The 18,053-nt window shown below is 41.5% G+C and overlaps 1 protein-coding gene across 12 annotated transcripts in view; it reads right to left on the reverse strand.

Annotated features, from left to right (window-relative positions):
* tanc2b (tetratricopeptide repeat, ankyrin repeat and coiled-coil containing 2b) overlaps positions 1-18,053 on the reverse strand; it is a 174,711-nt gene that overhangs the window by 13,792 nt on the left and 142,866 nt on the right. For 10 of the 12 annotated variants that reach the window (XM_004556729.4, XM_004556728.4, XM_004556725.4 and 7 more), the window contains 13 exons: positions 10,878-10,916; positions 9,671-9,952; positions 9,348-9,472; positions 7,235-7,466; positions 5,449-5,618; positions 5,031-5,309; positions 4,357-4,524; positions 3,719-3,879; positions 3,256-3,364; positions 3,018-3,140; positions 2,586-2,822; positions 2,295-2,501; positions 40-133 (listed from right to left, as the gene is read on the reverse strand). In XM_004556729.4, the coding sequence (XP_004556786.1) occupies positions 40-133; positions 2,295-2,501; positions 2,586-2,822; positions 3,018-3,140; positions 3,256-3,364; positions 3,719-3,879; positions 4,357-4,524; positions 5,031-5,309; positions 5,449-5,618; positions 7,235-7,466; positions 9,348-9,472; positions 9,671-9,952; positions 10,878-10,916 (2,226 nt within the window). The remainder of the gene's footprint in view (positions 1-39; positions 134-2,294; positions 2,502-2,585; positions 2,823-3,017; positions 3,141-3,255; positions 3,365-3,718; positions 3,880-4,356; positions 4,525-5,030; positions 5,310-5,448; positions 5,619-7,234; positions 7,467-9,347; positions 9,473-9,670; positions 9,953-10,877; positions 10,917-18,053) is intronic. The other 2 variants (XM_004556727.4, XM_004556726.4) reach the window with 1 other exon arrangement.

An 18,053-nucleotide genomic window follows, 5' to 3' on the forward strand; every position in this document is an offset into this window, starting at 1 on the left:
TTTAGATGCATAATGCTCAGTTACAGTATGGATTCCCACCTGTCTCTCCCCACAGAGTGTCAAAGTTATTGATCTGAGCCCGCTCCACCTCCTCTTCATCTTTCTCTGGCAGGTCCAGCAGGTAAGACACGATCTGATGGGGAATAAGATTCAAGATGGCACTGATTAATGTCCAAGTTTCCTCTTACAGAGCGAAATCTACTACCCTTTAAATCTGTTGTAATCTGATCTGAGAGACCGGATTGTACACAAGTCATCAGCAACAGTGCTGACAACCAGATCTCTGCCAGTCAACTGCAGAATATATTTATATTACAGTGAGCTGACATTAGGAATCGCATTACATTTACCATCCAGCTTAACTTCATATAATTCATATATTTAAAAATGTCCAAAGTGCTTTTTCTCCAAACCCTACAGCAGGTACGTGTGATTAACAGCTGGTAGTTACACACAAACATACCAGATAGGCCAATTATCAGCAATCATCACGCCCATGTTTCAGTGACACATTGTGTAACCTATTGTATGTTTATCCAATTATCCAGTTTTAAATATGAAAACTGTTCTGCTGATTAAATAGGCACATTTGGACAGTTGAGTATTCAGAGCATCATTTTCTTGTCCCTCTTAAAAAGACCAAAAGCCTCTTTATTCTGAATCTAATTAAGTTCTCAGAAATGAACCGCATTTCAGTTCTCATACTGCGGTCTGTACTACTCCCCTCCCAAAACAGAAAGAAGTGGAAGACATCGCTGCATAACTGAGCGAGAGGATAGGAACATCACAATCTGAGAAATAAACTCCTAACAGGCCTCAGCTGGCAGCTTGATTAACTTTGTGGTGGTTTGGGAAGGGAGTAGCACATCCTATTGTGTGAAAACAAAGTCCCAGAAGAAAATTATTCCTAAGGGGACAGCAAACCTATAAAAACTGAACTTGTACTCTGAAATCTGAATTTTGAGCTGAGCTAACATGATCAGCTGGAATTTTAACACCATAAAACTGTCAATGGGGTTGAAAAACAAACAAAAAACAGGAGTGATGTTTGAAAAAGTATATCTGTGGCTAGTGTAGCAAAAAGCAAATGAATGAATGAATGAATAGCAATGAGTGACTGCATTGTTCACCATTTACAACATTTCTGATTAATATAATGCTAATAGCCTTACTTTAAAAAATAGTGGCATTTCTAAGTGACTTCAAATGTGTAAAAGTTAATGTAACCTTCCTTTTCTTCCCCCAACAAGTGATGACTACAGAGAGCATCTTTAACAGATGGCTTACACAGCAGAACAAGCCTCAATGAGAAATTCTATAGTTATTGCTTCTTTTACAGGGTTACTAAATCTGATTTACCACCACCATTGGTGTGAATGCTGTACATGAAGCCACAAAAATGGTGCAATAACAAGTACTTCTAGCATTTTATGTCACTTTTTTTTTTATTACAACTTAATACAGAGACTCAACAAAATGAAAATAGTCAATAATAGAAATAAGCTCAAAGGAACTGAACAGCAGTGGTATTCAATTAAAATTTAAGGCGGTCCAGTTAGGCTCCAGAACATCAAAGTTCCATATGCATTATAATTTAATGCAGCAGGCTAAAAGTTTGATCAGTGTCTGTATATAGTCAACAACTGACTGTCAACTTTAACTTATTAAAAGTGTTTCAAAGATATTTATTATTACATTTCACAATGTCCTGGAGGACACTCTGATAATAAAATAATAAAAATGTGTTAACGCTTGTTTTCAAAAATGAAAAAAAAAAAAAAAATACAAATAAAGTACTTAATTAAAGAAGTTAAATAACAAAAACATGTAGTTTGAGATTCCTGTTTTCCTTAAGTACGATTCTCATGTAAACCATCTCAGCTTTAAGCCTTTCCCTCTGTTTGTTTCCCTGATTTATGCATGGTTTAGACTTATGCAGGAAACCTACACTGTAACTTCCAACATAACGAAACCTTTTAACCGCAACTTTCCACGTAACCTGGCGTACACATACCGAGACATGTAACCACATGTCGGGTCAATGCAGTCCGCAACAACTTGAATAGCATGGAAGGTTGCAGCATTGGGTTCAGAAGGGTTACATTCAGTTACATCATGAGTTAGGACGTAGATTTCCTGCAGAAATCTAAATCATGCATTGATTGCAAGTCTAAATCTGTCTGTAGGTGACTAGGCTTGAGTACCCAGGTTTTAATCATCACGTTAAGATTTGAAGAACCATTTATGTGGCATAATAACCCAAATTCGTCCCCATTCATGTGTCCCTGCTGTACCTCTGTGTATCCCATACTGGCTGCAGCGATAAGAGCCTGCTGGACTGCGTGACTCTTGGTGAAGGTCGACTGTTGTTGAGTCTGCGGTGACTGCTGTTGCGACCCCATACTCCAGTCACACTGGATAAGATATTTCACAACCTCCATGTGGCCCCTGAGGGCTGCGTGAACCAGCGCGCACTGACCATTCTTATCCAAGTGGTCCACCTGGTAGCAGGATATAGATTTGATCAAAAACATGTTACATGGAAATCAGGCCAGTTTTTCCCCTTGCCATTTCCGTTCACAAACCTTCGCTCTCCTGCGGCAGAGTGCAGTCACAATTGTCATATGCCCGCCAGCAGCAGCGTAGCCCAGCGGCGTGAGGCCGCTTTCAGACTGTGCGTCAACAGAAGCGCCAAACTCAAGCAGCAAAGCCACCATGTCCATGTAGCCCAAATGGGAGTGGACACAGAGGATGGGGGCGTTGTTCAGCACCTCTGTACGGTAGTTCACATTGGCGCCGCCCAACATCAGCAGCCGGCTCACCTAAACAAATGGATTAAAGACAAAAATAAAGAAATATGAGGAAAAGCTACCACTGCAAACTATGACTTTGGGTATTCAAACCATCTCAGTCCAGAGAGAGGCAGATCTCTTTGAAGCATAGTCAGAGAAGTTTTCATTTTTTAGTATCCAGAGTGTTTTTGAATATCCTCCTCTCAGCCGTGCTAGCACCTGTACCTTGATGTTTGGAGTGTAGAGGTTTCGGAGTGAAGAAAGAGCAGCTGAGAGACCCTCTGTGCTGTAGGATACCCACAGGCCTTGCAAGATGGATGAGGAAACTCCGACTTTCTTGCTGAGACCCTTGAAAAGAGAGAGACAGTGTGTAAATATTCATTACTGCAGAGCTAGACCACAGCTGCGTGGGGGCGTGTATGTGTGTATCTATAGACGAGTGTGAGGACAAACAACAGTATACCTTGAAGATATGTGCTTTGAGGATGTGATGGCCCAGCTCAATCGTCTGCTGCCTGTTCAGCTTGTTCTCCAGCCGAGAGAACCAGAAGGCCAGAAGGGTGTGCCCACTCCTGTGGAGACAGAAAAACACTTTCAATACTTGAGACTGAGTCATCAGGTCATAACATTTTGTTATCTGTGGAGTTTTAATTATAATGCAGGAAAATAAAGTGTAAACAGAGACGTTTGCATTTAAAGATTCTGATTATGTGACACTATAGATGCAATTTTAAATATAATGAGAATACTGCCTGTGAATTCTTCACAGCTTTCTCCCCAAAAATCCAATAAGCTGTTCACATGTTCCCCAAAATCCGGTTAATAAACCTCTGTTTTATTATGATTTTATTAAACCTTCTTACGATCATCTTCAGCAATCATGATGGGGAGAGTCTCTTTTCTCATGTCTGCCTGCCCCTTCTCACCTAGGGTCGCACAGGAATTTTGTTTTTTCCCCTTCTTCTCTCCAGATCAGCCACTCTCTGAAGGAGGGGTGAACAAACATCCTGGTGCCATCCCTCCTCTTCACAAGGAAGACCGACAAGTTATCTACACGCTGCTGGAAATCCTCCCAGTCCAGGGTGCCCTGTCACCACAAACATGGTCTCAATGTTAAAGATCGGAGATCAAAAGCATGCGTTTATCAACAGTTATGTCCTGAAGGATTTGCTGCCTAGATGACGTCGATATCAGTAAGGGAAGCAAACAATACTGCACAAATACCACCACAAATATGAGTAATAAGAGGATGATGTTTTAATGTTTAAAGACATGAAAATCTTCCTTCTATAATAGTATTTCAGCAATTTTGAAGTTTTTCAATATATTTGTATATTGAAACCCATTAAAGAAAACTGGTTATTTTCTGTCTACCCCTACTCAGAAGCCAGCAGTGTTTAATTAATCATCAACAATAAAAAGCATCAAAGCTGAATTTTATTTCCTCCTTGCCCCTTAACAGGATGTCTAGTTTTAATATCAACAAGAACACCGTTTTCTTCCACTGACGGCCTCACTAGAAGGTCCAAAGGTCTGAGGTGTTGTGTGTTTTGGAATAGCTTACCTGCAGCGAACCAGCGTTAATGGCCTGATATATCTGCTCATCATTCAGCGGGTGGAGCGAGGCCACAGCCACGTTGAGCAGGGGAAGCGCCCGTTCAAACGATGACTGTGTGGGGAAGCGCATGTTGCACTGCAGCAGGTATACCTCAGCCAGGTTGACTGGAACCACCTGAGGAAGGAAGGATGGAAGGAGGGACTCTGATTTGTAATGCTGATTTCCTCTGGATATAACCCTACACCACATGAATAATGGATCATGTTTGTACAGCCCATCTTCAACTATTCCACTTTCTCTTCCTTAGAGAGAAGAATGTGGATTTATCAGATGTCATTTTTTAATGTTTTTTTTAAGAAATAAAGTTTGGAAGCCTGTCTGAATACATGAAATTAAATGAATCTGGGGCCGTGAGATAAAATATTTCATAATGAAATACTACAACAAAACATTTCAAATGCATAATTTATGAAAGATGTGTTGTATTCAGACTGTCAAAAACAGAGTTATTTGAAAGTACTTCTACACAATGCATGTCAGAGTGCAGGTAAACAAAAACAGCTCTCCAGCAGTGCATCTGCAAATAATAAGTGACGTGCATGCACAGACTTCATTAATTCTGAGGTCAGTGTCGGGTTAGGTATATTAGCATAAGTGTCAAAGCCATAACAAATTTATACCTTATAGCTGGAGCTTTTGAGGACAAGGTAGCCCTTCTCAATGAGGTCAAAGGTGAGTTTGAGGTACAGGTAGGATCCCTGGCTCAGGGCCTTGAGGTGGGTGCTGAGCTTGCCGAAGGTGGTGTTGTCCATCTTGCCATTGAGCGAGATGTTGTTCTGGATCTCCGGGCTGCTGTGGATGCGGTGCAGGATGTAGCCCTGCAGGTCCTGGTCTATGGCATCATTCTCCTCCAGGCTGTCCAGAGAGATTCGGTGAAAAGGCAGCGCGTTGGTGATCTCCTGGAGAGTCAGAATGATTTCAGTTAGGAAGTCATTTTTCATGACGTTGGTAGAACGATACTGTTAAACTGTAGATACTCACAAGTACAGGAACTCATATAGAGGTCAAAAATAAATAATAAGATGGTATGACTTCTACCTGTAGCGTGGTCCTGACTGTGACCACCAGTTTGAGCCAGGGAGGGAACTTATTGATGGTTTTGGTGAGGAAGGAGACAATGGTGTCTCCATAGTCTGGTTTGTGGAACTCAGCCTCGTTGAGGCCGTCAATGAGGATAATGAGATCCTCCTCAGAGTTAATCTTCCTCTCTGAAAAACACGGGGTGAAGGTTAGAGGAAGTTCAGGCAGGCCATGAAGTCAAGCTCAGCCCCAATTGCTGCAATCGAGTCCACATCACCTTATGGCGCAGCTAAAAAGCATGCTGCTTTAACCTGCCTACAGCTGCTGCTCCCTGTGCAAGCCACTTTGCAAACCTCCTCCACCCCAGTTTCTCCTTTCATCTGTGTCTTGCTGCTGTTCTCCTCAGCCCTGGCTTTCCATGTATGTATGAGGAAGTTTAACAGAGGTCCCAGAACAGAACCATTCTGCCAAAATATTCATTACTAAAGAAGGAAATGTAATTTTTTCTAGACTACAGTTGTCCTGACTGAAATATCTTCCCGAGCCCACAACACAACTGAAGATCAAGCACTGAGAAAGAAATTTGATATGGTAATAATTATACTGTGAGTACTTTGAGTATAAGGAAATTAATATTGAACCAATGTGTCAAGTCAGGGAATAAATTAGACTGTGAAAGGGCACAAAGTTTGAATTGTGAGAAAAATACTTTTAACTTGTTAAAAATTACAGCTCAATATGTAAATTATCAACACATTTAGACCTACAGAGAAAATTAAGTGAAAACATGTAATAAAAAGATGAACCTTTTTATGTATTATAAACAGCTCAGGACCTCAAACAGCTGAAGTGAAACTACTAATGTCTGAAAGGGAAAGATGGAGCTTACAGACATCTCAAATGTAGCTGCTCTAAACCTTAACAATATAATGTTGTCAAACACATAGAGCAGATCAAGTGCAATATGCATGTTTTCTCTGAATTGTAATGGTTACTATTTTAAACCACCTATCCCAGCCTTTCTTTAATCTGTCCTACCTTAAAGGCCCTGTCAAACCTGCCAGTTGTACTCCACTTGCCCAGTTTCCTAAAAAAAATTGTTCATAGCATGCCAAGATAAGACATTTTTTTCCTGTTAATAGGTCTTTATGAATCACCTTGGTGGTGCAAAAATACTATTTCATGCCTGTCAAACTGTTATATTTGGCATTTTTCATAGATTCAACTAAAAAAACAGAGGAAAATCAGGTTTTTTGTGACAGGCAACAAAGTGCCTAAAGATACAATTTAAAAAATTTTCTTTGCTAAGCTGTCCGTTTACTGCCTATTTCCTTTGAGTTTGGTGCCCTTTTAATGCTTGATTTATAGGTCAGGGTTAAGTGGCTTAAAAATAAACATTGATCTGAAAATGATTCATGTACAAGGACTGGACTGAAAATGAATAAAAGCAGCCAATGTCCAAAGAACATTTTTGAAATACCATCAAAAAACCTGGAGAACTATTGCTCAAGATCATTTTTAAAATTAACTGGCTAACTGGAAGTAAAATATAAAGAAAGACATACTCAATTTCAACCACCTGTCCACTACTTTTACTTAATACTACACTTAAAGCTATTTATTACGTTTAGTGACAATTTTTTGCAATTTCAAACTGGTAGCTATAATTTAAGTTAATAATCTTCCAGTGTTTTCCTTTTTTTTTTTTCAGAATTATATTTTTCCCTCTTCTCCCTAGGTTAGTTGAGCTAATCTGTCCACATATGCAGAAATACTTGAGAAATACAAACTCTAAATGCTTCACCTTTGTAAAGTGCATCCAAAGGCTCTAGGACCCCTCTCCTAAAGGAGGCCAGGGGGTCCTGGACGCAGGACCGCAGACTCAAGATGCTCTGCAGGTGTGGCTCCCTCAGCAGCTGCTCCCTATAGGCGACTAGGTGCGGTGAGCGGCACAGGAGAGCCGCAACATTGTGCACAAATTCTGGCACCAGGCAGGTGTAGGCGTTATCTGCCTGGCAGTAGTGGTACGCCACCACCTGGGGGCGACAGAGAGTTGGGAGAAGATTGCAAGCCAGGTCATTTGGAGAATTGTAAAGGTGAACACTCCCCATTTCCCTCTGGTACTCCCAACCTTGAGCAACCTTTGGATATTGCAAACTCAAGATCGGTGTCAAGGAGCACTTGGGGACACATGACACACTTTTAGAAATAACACTTTTTTCAGGGCTCCGTCAGTGCAAAGCCAGCTTTCCCGGTGTACAACAGCTACAACTCATTTGGGATTGAGTCAACTTCATGGTGGATGATTGCAGCATAATGAAACATAATACTGCTCGTTTCGCTGTATGGTTTTAGCTATTAATAATTCATCGCTTCCGGCTGCCAAAAGAGACTGACTCTGAGTTAGTTCATGCATGCTCATGTGTGAGAAGACTGTTGTACGAAGGAGTCAAGTGTTAAACTGTCATAATTCACAGCTACGTACTTGAAACATGTTCAGATTAACTGATTAAGCAAATATAAGAATGAGTTTTAAAAGAAGAAAGTTATTTTTGCACAGGCACATGGTGAGATGGAAAATAGCAGAGGGCAGGTGAATTTTCTGAGAGGTTAGCCGGCTAAACAATAGCAGCAGGTGTGACCGAGCACTCCAGGGGACTAAGAGATCACAAAGAGCTTGAACTTTCAGAAGCGGTGGCAACGATCAGAGGGCAGTGAGAAAAAAGGAAGGGGGTAAAAAAAAGAAGACTAATCAAAATGGAATGCTAATTTTTGGTCACAGTGGAATAAAGGGCTTTAAAACAAAAGGGGTGAAAAAGGGAGTGAGCTCAATTATTAATTCACAGAGTTAACACGATCTAATAGCCTGGCTGGGAAATGGCTTTCTGCAGGTATAAATACTTCATAAGGCTCCCTGGCAAAGTTGTTTTTTCTTTTTTAAACACATCTGCATAATGCATCAGGCTGGGACTGGGGATGCAGATGGCTACGCAGCAGGGGAAGGAGGGGGTACTGAGGTGCAACAGCAGACAGGAAGAAGAGCAGGAAAGAGAGCCGGCTTCACACATCACAAAGGGTTTACATCGCGGGCAGGTTAGAGGAAGTTAATGCTCAACATTTAAAAGCATTTACCACAACAAAGAGCCACACACGTAATTTGGAACGTTTCAAAAGGGCAAAGGCAAAGTCGCAGCTTATCTCCAGCACCTGTTTTTGAATTCTACCACCTCAGGACTAAGCCCCTTGTGAGTGCCTGCTGGTAGCAAGAAACTTTCTTTCAAAAGCTTGAAACTGCATAATTTCTGACAGAACATGAGCCATCTCTGCGCATGTACTTGGTAAAGGTATTTTCAAAAGAGCATGTCACTGGCTATCCTACTAACAATGTGAATTTAAGACATGAAAAGACAATTATCTTATCAAATCAAGGAAATTTCAAGGCTAACCTTAAATCTAAGATGACCATTTAGATGATTGAATAGAATTTTTTCCCCCTCGGTAGTCAGATACGCTTTGCAAAATCCAAAACAATACAGAGGCATGCAAATTCTCTTGACACAATATTTGGCAACTGATTTTGCTGTGAAAATAAAAGTCGGGGGATATGGAAGTGCCAGGAGGTAGAAATACACATGAGTGGTTTGAGCTTGTGCACTTACACTGCCTTAATATACGGCAATCAAATAAGAGCAGCAAATTTCATATTACAATCACTTCAAGCACACTTATTTGTGAAGCAAATGGTTGAAAAATAGATAATTTGCATTTGTAAAAGCACTCTACGAGAGGGGGGAAAAGTCAAAAACACACCAATCAGCTGTAGTGTTTTGATACTTTGAGACAAATGTTTAACCCGGATTCTTTTTCTGTGTTTTGTCTGTTTACTGCAGGCTGAAAAGTGAAGGTGTGTCCAGTACCTGAGATGCCAGCCTCCTCATGGCTTCCTCCTGACGTCGCCTCATCTCTGGGGTCCCGGGACAGCTGCCTCCTCCGAGGGTGCCATGCGTAGGCTGGGGTTGGGTAAGAGGAAGCCCCTCTCCATCTGGACACAAGGCAGCCAAACACACTCAAGGGCAGCTCAAATATGTGAAATATTTTTACATAACGGCTGAAGACTCATTAAGATTTCCAAAGTACTGCAATTTTAAACTGGAAGTCAGCTTGGTTTTTTTTTTTTGTGATTACTAAGATTGTGCAGTCAAAACCAGGCAAACCATATTTAAAATTAACATATGCCTACGTTTGGGTGAGGCCTGGGGGCTGTCTGAAGCAATCTGTCTCATGCGGGTGCCGTGGCAGCTGAGCGCCACCAAGCGAGAGATAATCGCCGTCTTGCCGAAGCCGATGTTGCCTACTATCACCACGCCCTGGTTGGTGCTGACGTTGGGGTTGTTGAGGTGGGCGTCGATCTCTTGGAAGAGCCATTCGCGGCCGGTGAAGACCGAGTCCATGGTGATGCTGGGCACCTCAAACAGCAGAGGTTTGAGGGCGATGTCTTGAGGCCGATAGGGAGCAAAACGCACTGCGGGGTTATAGAGAATGAGTTTGTGGTATTTCAGCGACAAGCTGTGTCATTACTTTAATATTTTGCAATAATAGTCCACCTTGTAGTTGCGTTAGTACAAGTAATAATATATTATACAGCGTGCATGAACTCGATATAGGTGCATACAATGTATCCATCTGTATTAGTGCACAATTAGCTACACATTGGTGCACAATATGGCAGTAAATGCACCACTGATTTGACGTTTTGCACACTTATCCCTACAAGTTGTAGCTGGAGTAATCCACTTTCTGGAACACTAAAGGCAAGAAAATTTAACTTTAAAGACGTAAAGATGACAACTTTTTACTTCCCAGGAATTTATTATTCACACCATTTTATTGTCGATCTTCCCCACTTACCAGCCCATATTTTACAACAAAACAATCTTTGAGTTCACGCGGTTGTCAAAGATATTTTTTAAGAAGTCGAGGGAGTGACTGCTTTTAACAGTCATGGTCGACTGTTGATTCTACTCACTAGGGGGAGTAATTAAACTAAAGTCCTGCAGAGGTTGGGCATCTTTTCAGCACAACATATGGACCATTAAAGACTAATGAGGCTAAAATGAATCTGGTATGAACTTCAGAAGCTGTGTGATAAAAATCTGTGTAAAAATGTAGTCTGCTGCCTCTGAGTGTCATCTCCCAGGCCTCATCTTTTAAACTGGTTGGAGTTTTGAGAGTAAAAACACGCTCTTTTCTAGACGGTGTCACTCCTTTAAGTGTTATCTCAGCATTTGGCAGCTACGCCCGATTTCGAGCTTAGAGTTTTACGTGAATAATCCAAACGCTTTGCTGGTGAGAGTGTTGGAGCACATGTAGCGCATTAGCCAGCAAGCAGAGCGAGTTTGAGCAGAACACGCTGCCTGTTGCAGCAAATGAAAGTTGAAGTAACTTACGTGACTGCGATTGCCAGGCATGGGTGCTATTTGCAGAAGCTGGGACAAACAGCAAGCGAAAGACAGAGAGAAGAAGAAAGAGGGTAATGAGAGAGAAGCAAAAATAAGGCAGTGAGGACAGAAATGGAAACTGACAGCGGTGTGCAGTGTGTCAGAGCACAGGGTAAGGTGTAACTCAGTGGAGGGGGGGGGGGGGGGGGGGGGGGAGGAAGCAGCAGCATCAGCACATCATCATGTCAGAAATATGGGGAACCACCAGACCAGGGTCGATTACTAATTGAAATCCTTTGAATTACATTGAGCGCATTTCTCAGCATGTCTGGAGGGGAGGTTGGAGAGGGTTTGCACTTTTGGGAGAATCTAATTGGTTCCATTGCGCTGGGCGAGATCAATCAATCCCCATAAAAGTAATTGAATCCAGTTCGAGCAGTAATTCGACCCCGTGAAGAGAGACTCCAACCTCAACTCCACAGCCTATTTTGCTCAAATGTGCGCATGTGCATGTGTGTTGAAGCCCGTTAACTGCAATTTCACGTAAAATATTCCAGAATCTGAAGTTATTACAGGGAACCTCAAACGAACTGTAAAAATCTGATTTTCACCTTGGTTTTCGTTTTGGGTTGTACGCTGGGGTAAAGTTTAATCAGATTCTTGCAGTATGCAGTGAGAAACAGCTGCTGGTCAGATAATAGCCAGTGCAGTAGTTCATTTCACACTCTGCAGCATAGTAGCAAAAAAAAAAAAAAAAAAAAAGCATGCTGTGAGTCAGAGCAGTAGAAACTATACATTAGGAGAAAGATGGTGAACGTGTACAGATTTCTTTCTTCAGTGTGTGCAGGTACAGTGCTGCAAATTATGCAGGGGGCAAGGAGGGAGTGAGCGTTGCATTAGAGCTGTATGTCTTTTCTAAAAGACTTCAGTTTGCTGATAATGAGCTGATATTGCTCTTAATGTCCTGTACCACACAGCACTTCAAAGTGCTGTTGCAAGCACTAGCCCTTTTTCCAGGAATGCTAATTATAATCGCAGAATCAAAAAGAAATGTGACGATTACGCTGAGAATATTCTGTCTTATACAATCAGCAGAAATGCAGATACATATGGAAGTGGGTAAAATGCTGCTCTACGTTTATACCAAATGAACGGCCAGCACTGCGTTTTACTGCACTAAGCTGTGTGCCAGCTGCAGCCCAGTGTAATAAAAGACGTTTCATCCATATTCCCAGGTCAGATTATTTTAGTGCTAACTCAACAAACACACACAGAGGCAGACAGAAGCGACTCTGTGCTGATGTAAAATTCTTCCAGTTGGGTTTTACGCTAGGAAGGATGCGAAACTGGTGATCCGAAAGCCACCCAGTGTTGCAACTTACAATAGCTTAGATACCTCAGGTCAATGAAGTAGGAAGCTAAATACCCAGAGACTCAGTTTTAAGTGGTGCTAATCCAATTATCTTGGGGGTGACTGAACGCCAAACGTGCCCGTAAAGCTTCTTCCGTCCTTGTGGAATTACTAAGCGCAACCTCACACCATCCTCCAAATGGCAGAAACGATTACATCTCTTCATGCACGTTAAGTCGCACAGCCACCGCTGCTCCACTGTGTCAGGTATTTCAGGAAAACATGGCAGCCATGTTGTGAACAGGGGCTAGGGGAGTTGTTTGGATGGTGAGAGCAAGTGTGTGTGCGCGTGTGCACGATTGAGAGGGATGGTTGGCAGTTACTCATAATCCTGCCCATAACACTCCACCTCAGGCAGCATTGAGCAAGGTATCACTCCACCTCCCCCCTCCTCCTCCCCCTCTAACGCCAACCCTCCACGGCCAGACGGAGTGAGAGTCTCAGACTTTTTAATTATTCACCAGGTGAGGATGACTCACGGTGACTGAACAGCCTTGAGGAGGGAGAAAAAGAGGAGGAGGAAGATGAGAAGCAGAGGAGGAGGAAAGGAGAGGAGAATGGGAGGTGGAGGACAGAAACAAGAAAAGAGGGAAGAGGAAAGGAGAGTGAAACTGGCACAACAGTGAAGGAAGAGGGGATATATTAGGGAAGGAGGATGATAAGCAGTTTAGATGATCACCGCTTGTTGCGAGGGGCTCTTGGGGAGTGTGGTGATGGGTTATCTCAGGTCAGGTGAACAACTTCCCAGCTTAAACTTAGTTTGTTGAAGGATTGTTTTTCTGTAACTCGAGTTATGCCTTATAGCAGTTGATGTAGAGCTACAGCTAAGCAAATACATGGCCAGAACAACAGGAACTTACATAATATTTGCTGGAAAAAAAAATCTGATCTTATGTAATTTGCAGAGCAAGCTTAGAGCAACATATTACACCTGGATGTGCCTATGGCTAATGCGTGATCTTAAAAATAACGTGGTAACCGAATGATCATTTCACAAATACTATTTCCTTGTTGGCATAGCAATTACTTAACTTGTGTCTTAGAACCAAGCAAAGGAAAAAAAAACTATGTCATTACGTTACATAACATGCAAAACCCCCTGAAGAACCCCAACACACACTTAAATATTACAAACCTAGATAGCTGGAGTCAAAATGCATTTATCAGATGCAGACTGCATAAATTATGACTTTGTACTCGGAGAGCAAATAACAGTATCTGAAGCTCCGAACAAGTTGGTGCACTGTCATCAAATCTAGACCATTATCTAACCACATTAACTAAAGTAGAAATGAGAACCACCTTTCTTCTTCAGTTGTGTTTACTGTAAATAAATGTGTACTGTAAACACCACCGTAGTTCTAATTAGTGGCCCTAAACTTTTCTAGACATCACCTGATGGAGGTGCATGTCAGCAAATGTTCAATGCAACTGGACCGGACGTCAGAAGATCTTTAACCTTCAGATCGTGCAACATGCCGATCTTTCCCGGCAGGATCTGCATGATATCTGACAGCACTTGGAGAGTGTAGGTAAAAGTCAGCTGTTTTCTGCAATCCAGGCAGCACCCTCACTTACACAAAGCTGAATAATTCTAGTAGAAGAAAATGTCTGAAGATGACAATTTCCAGCTGTGTGCCAACTGTGCGAAAAAACAAATGTGTGAAATAAGTTGGAAAACAAATTTTAGACCACCGTTTCACCGTTTTCACAACATGCATTTTGTTTGTTTTTTCTGACCTGCAGTGCTTTTGTATCCATATATAATGTTTGTTCTAAGTTCCCCCACTTCTGAACTCTACAGAATACTCTGTGAACAACAGAACTAGACGGCGCTCTCCTACTGGTGCACAAAGCAAAACAAATAACTAATTAGCAAAGAATTAGCAGAAGTGAGTCTTTCCAGAACTCTCTATAATTAAAGCACTTTGAGGAGTTTCAAGAAGGAATTATTTTGTTTCAGCCTAATTAACGACTAAAGGAAGGATGCCACCGAGCAGAGTTGGGGAAGGAAGGGTGCCACCGAGCCGAGGTGGAGTACCACTAATGTTCACATCCTGTCACGCTGTTACAAATACGGGTGCGTGCACACATGTGACATGAAACATCTCTAAAAAGGGGATTATTATTTTAAATAACCAGGTCAATGCTGCTCAGTTTTTCAAAAGTAATCGCTATGAAGTTCATTCTAAAAGGCTGAATGAATGAATGAATGCACATTTGTAGCTCGAGCGAGTACTTGTGTCATATGTTTGCTATAAGTGGGGCTTACTGGAAAGAAATTACCATGCTCAGGTTAATCAACAACAATAGATCTCTATGGCACAGATGAATGAACTGCATCATGCTTCATAGGTCATACTTGTTAGCGGCATCCATTTATTCTTTGCTTTGGTATTCTTGTGTCACTTGTTGACAGTAAGAAGAATACTGCACATTACAAACCTTATCCTTTAAATGTCTAATCAAATGCAGCGCTCAACTGAATTTCTAAGAGTTATTACTTACTTTTCACTCCTGTCAGGGAGTGTGTGTGTGTGTGTGTATGTATATATATATATATATATATATATATATATATATATAAATAAATTGGAGTAATAAAATCATTTGGAGTTAAAAATATTTTATCAGCCAAAAGGTGCAACCATCAGCCTGTTCTGTGTATGCGAGCCGAGGTGAAAAGATGGTGAGGGGTGAAGGGATGGAGTGGAGCGACGAAGACAAGGAGAGAGAACGCTAGGATAAATGCGTGTGCAGTGTACAGTTATGTGAGAGTTTGCGGTGAAAAGATAAGGTGGGTGGTAAATCTTAGAGGTAGGCAGGCAGGAGCACAAGAAGGTCCATTACAGTCTGACTCACTCTCCTCAAAACAGCAGCACAGCTTGGGCCCTCGATGGCTGGCATCAAACGAAGCTTCGACAGAATCAACCACAGAGAGAGCTGCATCTGTCAGCTGGCTACCACCTGATCAATACTGTACATAACCAACAGTCTCCAGTAAGTCCAGATCCAGCAACCTCTCATGCAAAATACCCAGCGAGCCTCTTTCTTAGATGTAGAATCTGTCTAAAGGTTTGCATTTCACATCTATTATTGAGAGCAGGGACCTGGTAATACAGCTAAGGTCCAGAAATATTTGGACAATGACACAATTTTGTAAGTTATCCTCTTATTTTAAATTCAGTGAGGCGATGTACAAAGTACCAGGATATGAGGAAGTGCAGACTTTCAGCTTTAGTTCAAGGGACTTCTTAAAGATTTTGCACTGTTTAGGAATTGCAGAGGCTCAAAATTAACTTGACAATTAACTGACAAAAATTTCCGTGGTCATGTGAGGCCTGTTCATTATTCTATTCATGTGTGAAGAATTACAAACCGGTACTATATAGTCAAAAATAAAGCAGGTCATCATTAGAAAATCAACAATCTGGTCAGCAACACCAAAAGGCTTTCAAGACAACAGAATACAACTGAAGTGGATGATCAAATAATCTTTTCTTTGGTTCATCCTTAAGTCTGAGTTTTCCCTACTTCAAGTCTGGTTTCAATTTCAAGAATTATTTGAGGTAATTCGTCCCCACATAATCTTCTGGGGAAAACACTGTTCTTCAATTCTCTTTTCTCTCTCTCTCTGTCTCATTCTCTGTCTCTCCTGTTGAAAGCAGAGGAGCAGAGCATTCAGGGAGGCACTGACACTGATCCAAGGAGGCAGAAAGCATGCTAGGATGCAGTCGTTTGGCTTGTAAACACACTTGGCTGCCCTTAGAGGAGGAAGGTTGAAACAAGTGGCTCTGGCAGTAACAGTGAGGCTTTGAGAGCAACTACTTCTTACCCAATGTCTCCTGTCTTTTCCCTTTTCCTTCATGTCCATGTCCCTCCTTCCCTATAAAACCTCTTTGACTCTGTCGCCAGCCAGCTGCCCTTGAGCAGGGGAATCACATCGCCGCTCAGTCGAGCACAATCTCATCTAAGTGAGGTCTTAACAGGTGTTTAAAGCACACAGGGATGCATATCTGTGTTCGCTCGGATGGCAGAGGGCTGTCATTACAGCGCTCATTACTGGCTAAGTGATAGAGGAAGAAGGGCAAGGGGACACATAATGTGACATAAGGCCATTTGGCCATGTGGTAAGGAGGCTGCTCCATCACAGAGGCACTCGCTGCTTTCGAGACTTGAACAATGTGCAGTGAAGCGGACTCTGAATGTTAAGCACAGAGACAAATTTTATCTTAGTAGTGAGACAGTATGACAAAATGCTCATTGTGTGCGAAACGGAAGGACGACACGAGGACACAACAGACAACAGCCGGCGACATCCGGAGTTCACCACCAACAGCACAGCCGCACCACTGGTCTGTTATAAGAGCTTAGCGATACGTGCAGGCATTTGCATCTGAAAGACACCGCAGAGCACAAACGAACCGTCACTGACTTTGATTTGAATTTTAAAAATAACTCGCTCGTCATGCAGCTTCGCCTTGCGAGATTTGTTGTTTGTGGATGAGAAACAGAACAGAACAGCGTCTCGATCGCTGCGTCTGAACTGTGGATGACGTGAAACAGCTGGCCGATCGGTGGAAAAAATTAAAACAAAACAAATTTACTGATCACAGAATCATCCGAGTCCTTGCAATGCTTCACTACAGTAAATGACTGCAATGGGTCAGTTTATATCATAGTACATATACATAAAAGATGGGCGTAGCCTCCAGGTCTGAAAAGTGAAGCCTTAAACCTGTGTTCTTTCTAGTGACCAGCAGGGGGCGGATTCTGTGGTTATTTAGAAATCCATGAGAAAATGACTACTGCTCACTTCATTTATGGCCTTTGTAAACTTTTCCTGTTGAGATTGTTATTAAACCCAGATCTCTAATGTTACCTGGTACAGCACAGTGTTCATTTAATAGCTTATGGTCTCTGAGAGTAAAATAACCAATTAGGAAGGATATGATTCACCACTGCATGAGTGTGCACTCTGCTTGGTTTCTCCGTGAGATCCACACCTCACTGTCATATTCCGGTTATAAAAACAAAGATCACACAAATGCTCAAATCCAAACTAAATGTCCCCATAATATTTAGAAAACAAACAAAAGAAATTAAAGAATTGGAGGATATTTTGTTGAAAACTATCAATACGTGGTGAACAGTCACCTACTGCCTGATTTGTACATAAATAAAGACGTTGTCATCACATATTGATGCAGAAATGGCACGAAAATTAAAGAGTCAAACAAAATGCTCAACGAAACCCAAGCACATGCCATACGGTATAAAAAAGATGGACATATACAGCATGGCATTTATTAATTTTTAGCATTTAAGTGCTTCATTCGATGTTATAACAAACACCTTTTGTTTTTTAATTGTTCTTTAAAGGTCAATTCATTATTTGGGATTGATACATGTGTTAAGGGTTTATGACCATATAACTTTGCCATCTGTCTGTGAGTCAAGCCATATTACTTTCTTTCCTATCATTCTTCCAATATACAAAATCCAGATATCCACTAGTTTGAGATTTGTACTTTTAGTTACTAAGATACCAGGATGTCAACTTTTCAGATTAATAATTTTCTATCATAATACATTCTTCATACCTTTGTATTTGGAGTCTTTATATAGAGAGGGGAAGACGGATCTCACTAATGTGCCAGTTTCTTCATTATTTCAATGCATAATCAGTTCAAGTCTGTCACGTGTAGCTCTCATAGCCAGCGTAAAGACAATGCTTAAAGTCTTTCGTACTGAACAACTGATAAGAAGGTTAA

Source organism: Maylandia zebra, linkage group LG8 (assembly GCF_041146795.1).
Source record: "Maylandia zebra isolate NMK-2024a linkage group LG8, Mzebra_GT3a, whole genome shotgun sequence".
NCBI lineage: Eukaryota > Metazoa > Chordata > Actinopteri > Cichliformes > Cichlidae > Maylandia > Maylandia zebra.